The sequence below is a fragment of the Sitodiplosis mosellana genome, unplaced genomic scaffold (assembly GCF_009176505.1).
Source record: "Sitodiplosis mosellana isolate CC-2019 unplaced genomic scaffold, AAFC_SMos_1.0 Smas_scaffold_1, whole genome shotgun sequence".
Classification (NCBI taxonomy): domain Eukaryota; kingdom Metazoa; phylum Arthropoda; class Insecta; order Diptera; family Cecidomyiidae; genus Sitodiplosis; species Sitodiplosis mosellana.
This window is the reverse complement of record NW_022595244.1, coordinates 8,280,645-8,285,085: the sequence shown is the minus strand read 5'-3', so window position 1 is coordinate 8,285,085 and position 4,441 is coordinate 8,280,645. Positions and strand designations below refer to the sequence as shown.

Below are 4,441 nucleotides of genomic sequence, written 5' to 3'. Positions count from 1 at the left end.
AGAGAGAGAGAGAGAGAGAGAGAGAGAGAGAGAGAGAGAGAGAGAGAAGAAGAGGAACAACAACATCAATGAGGTAAAAATGCGAAAAAATAAACGAATATTTAGAGTGTAAGCACAATTTTGTGGCTGTGCAAAGAGAAAGACCAACGGAGTGAGAGTGAATGAGAGAGGTAAGAAGCTGATTGAAGGCGAAATTGCTGCGAGTGAACAAGGTGCTTGTACTATACTATTATTTTATTAACATTAAACATTAAGCACACAGTGAAGACCTGCAAAACGAGCGATAGAGAAAGACTCAAGCAGATCTCGAGAAACAAAAAAAATCTACCGACGAACGAGAAGAAACAACGAGAGGAATTCACCGTATGCTTGCTAGAGACACCAAGAAGACCAAGAGAGCACGGGTTCAAGTTAATTACAATGTGTTCGAGCCATAGTTCGAACGAACGAAATAAATGTCGAAATAATAATAATAAACGATGGTTAACAAAACAAGTGAAAAGACTCTCGCTCGCACTGAGAAAACAAACTCTACACCATGTAGCCGGGTTTCACGGAAAGCAACAACGTGATTTTACCGCTTTTTGTTTTACTCGTTGATTAGAATCTTTCGAACCAATGAAAAAATTACGGTTTCGTGTGTAAAACCATCGATTAATGCTCACAATATCATGTGAAAATAACCCAAATGGCGCTCCGAAGAATTTAAATTGGCACTTTTATCGTTTGAACGAGAAAAAAAAATCTCTTGTTTTTTTCTACAGATAGACGATGATTTCATTAACTAATTTATAGATTGATTTCAGATATTGAAAAATTAATGGTTCGGAATTAAATAAATACTTTAATTTTAGTACGATTTTCTATGGAATTGACTTGATAGGTTCCCTTTCATCGCGATCTAATGTCTTTATTCGATTCATTAATGAATTTTGAATGTTTGTTTTATTTTGACTGCCAATCACTTTTGTTCGATTTTCATCGTGTGAATCACGGGCACATTATAACACTGACCTAATCTGAAAAAAAAAATACTGGAATGAATGTGTCACCGACGAAAATTTCAATTACTTTCAAGTTGATCTATTTCATTTGCATCATCGTGGTTGTTGTTGTTGTTCTTGTCAAGACGCTCATTGTTCTTATTTGTCATTCAATTGAGTGCGTGCCATCAATCTAAAGTTCCAAACCAGATGGCACACATAAAGTTTATGTCACTTTTTTCCATCATTTTATCTATTGCTGTTGATCTTTTGATTCATTTTGTGGACCGGATTGTTTCTGGTGCATTCGATTCGGTCGCTCTTCTTTTTCGGCTCATCCCGGCCGAATTTTCCACAATGAAACAGCGTTAAAGTTGAGCTGAATGCATAAAAAATCGTTTTGCAAAGTGAGAAGATTTACGATGTTGATAACGATGGTTTTGATTGTGAAAGCCGATTCAATGCGTGAAATGGCAGAAAAAAAGGTAATGTTTTATCGTTAAATGAGCGCGTCGTCGTCGTCGTATTTCAAACGAGAATGATGTTGAACTTGAGCTTGGACTTGAGCTTGACAGTGTGGAGCAAATTACTAGATATCCGAAGATATTTTAACGGCTACCGTTTGAGCCGTAAAACTGAATACCTAAAATACGCACCGATTTAAATGAGCTGCGACGAAAGAAATGTGTGCGACGTGCGCATTTTTCTGTCTTTCTCATTGCTCTCTGCGTGTATGTCTGTCTGTTGCGGAACTGGTTTTCGAGGCAGAAGAAAGATTGTGTTGGGTGGAGAGAAGAAAAAAAACAGTCGCCAATCATATCAAATAAATTACATAAAATAAATTTTCTTTAATTGAAAAAGCACACGCCAATCGCAATCAAATCTGTTTCGAATTTATCGATTCGCTGTGTGTAATTTAAAGTGGTGGCCCGTAAGCGATCACCACAAAACAGGTCCATTGGTGTTCGTTCATGTTATTAAGATATCACACACACATGTACACGAAAATGAAAAAAAGAAATGTGATGGCAAATGGAAAATATATTACGGATTATGTACTAGATTTTCTAAATTGCGTGTGTTTTTGCCATTGCAACTGCAAGATTAATCATAACAAGCGATCAACACAAATTGCAAAATAAATGAGCGAAAATAACGAACGGATTAGTAGAAATTATCAAACAGAAAATTTACACGACAAACAGGTACATACACAGAGAGGCACACAACAGCAGTGCACTGTATTTTCACTTTGATACCATGATACTCGAATGGAAAACGAATTACAGAGGAAAATAAAACCCGAATGCATGCACATTGCACACATGCCGAATGAGTCAAATGTACAACGATTGGTGCGATGTTGGATGGTGGCGATACAGTGTGCATGACCATCAATTTTCCAATGATAAGCGTGTACAATTTCACAGATTCAATTCCGAATATGACGAAATATTACAATTCGAATACAATTCTAAATCGGGGAGTATGGGCAAAGTCGATGCAAATGCGCATAAAGCGAGAGACGATGGCGTGAGAGAGAGATTGTATTACCATTTTACAAATGAACATGTCCACCGATTCATGTTTTTGATTTCAATGGCAAATCGGTGAACAAATGGAGCAGCACCATATCGCTCGCCTCTCTCTCTCTCTCTCTTCCGAGTATGAACATTCCGAAACAAATCACATAAAACACACAAATGGTCATTTCGAGAAGAAATCAAATGGAAAATCATCATAATTAAACGGCAAACATGCAATCACAACCGGGACCAAGCGTGAAAAAAACACATATACACGCGTATTTCACACCGCACAAGTGCAAACAAACGCACGACGAGATTATGAGCAGGCGAAACGAGCGAGCAAGAGCTTGCTGAGTGCTAAAGCGCGAATTCAATTTTCTATTTTCGACAAATTCGATTCGACACCATTCTGGCGGTGTTGCATTGCGCCATTATAAATCGCATCTAGGGAGCCCGAACAACTATTCCATGAATGTGCACGAAAATCATTTACAGATGCATTTGAAATGCGAAACAAAGCCATTCCATCTATCTCGACAGCGTGAAACAAACGACAACAACAAACACTGAATGGCTCTTCAGCATAAACATATCCGCACACATATACAATCTCACACAAATCACGACGAAATCGACACAAAACGATGCATTTTTTTGCGTTGAACAAACGAGAGATTAGTGGAATAATGGACAAGTGGAAGCTCACACATACCATTTTTTTTTGGGGGGGGGGGGTTGATTTTTCCAACACAATTTATATCCAAAATAATGTTGATGGCGCTCGATTTCACACTATCACGTACGAAAATGTTCTCTATCTACTCCAGTCACTATGTCTATTTTTTGGTTTTACACTCGAAAATCTCTTAACAACGAGGGAATTTCAAGTTCGAGCTCAGTTTTAGTCTCTGCAGATTTGATTCAATGTCTGTGTTAAAATCTCGCGGTCGAATCTCGAATTGTTTGTTACAAACAAAACAGTGAGACCAGCGCGGTCGTTTTTCCTCTCAATTGCTAGTACTACACGATATTTCGTATTCAGATGCACTTTGCAGATAATACGCGAAGCACCGTGATTTTGCGTGTCTAGCCCGAAAATAAATGGTCTGACATCCGGATGAAGTCACTTTCCTTAATGTATCAAGTGAAATGTAGCACCGATGCACACTTCTACAGCTGCTGTCCGTTTGCAATATTTCTATTCGACACGTCTATCTCTTCAGAGTTTCTTTCTTTTTTCGCTCTTGACTTTTATCGTCGATGCACAAGTTCTTTTATTTTCGTTCGTGGTTGCTTTTTTTCCCTTCTTGCTCGACACTTTCGTTTTACAAATGCACTTTAAAAACCGCCAATTTCTCGGATATCGTTTTGTGGCAGTACTGTTTGTTACCAAACATGAAAGAATTTTTTTTTAAAACTGAGATGTTTAACTCGTTGTTGAATGAAAAAAAAAATGTTACACTAATCGCGTTGCGTTTATGCGCGCAACTATTTCCCTTCGCTGCTGTGAATGTGTACGCTTCGTTCAAGAGACAAATTTAAAATGCCGCCACAATATGGATATGTACACATTATTATAGGTACGGTTTGACGGTTTGAGTGTGTAGAGATTTCAAGAGAGCAGCAACAGCAGCTCATGTACCCAAAGAGTATTTTCGCTGTTTGCATTGTGTGATCAGGTTCAAGATCCCACCATGAATTTTGTGTCGAATGGAATACACCAATTTTTCGTATGCCAACTCCACTCAACCTCCAACCATCATCATCATCATCGTCATCATCGTTGCCGTCGGTTGTCGTTACTCATTGCCGTTGCTGCTTGCCGCTCTTCGCGTCAATACATACATTTACGTACGCCGACAACAATTCTTCAATATGTTAAGAGAGAGAGAGAGAGAGAGAGAGAGAGAGAGAGAGAGAGAGAGAGAG

The 4,441-nt window shown here is 38.5% G+C and overlaps 1 protein-coding gene across 2 annotated transcripts in view; it reads right to left on the bottom strand.

The window, feature by feature from the left end:
• LOC129573580 (uncharacterized) overlaps nt 1-4,060 on the bottom strand; it is a 26,228-nt gene extending 22,168 nt beyond the window's left edge. The window contains exon 1 of one of the 2 annotated variants that reach the window (XM_055454268.1): nt 3,225-4,060. In XM_055454268.1, coding sequence (XP_055310243.1) covers nt 3,225-3,227 — 3 coding nt within the window. In that variant the 5' untranslated portion in view covers nt 3,228-4,060. Of the gene's footprint in view, nt 1-1,639; nt 1,738-3,224 lie in introns of those variants that run through there. The other variant, XM_055454259.1, reaches the window with a different exon arrangement.
• Nucleotides 4,061-4,441: the final 381 nt, after the last annotated feature.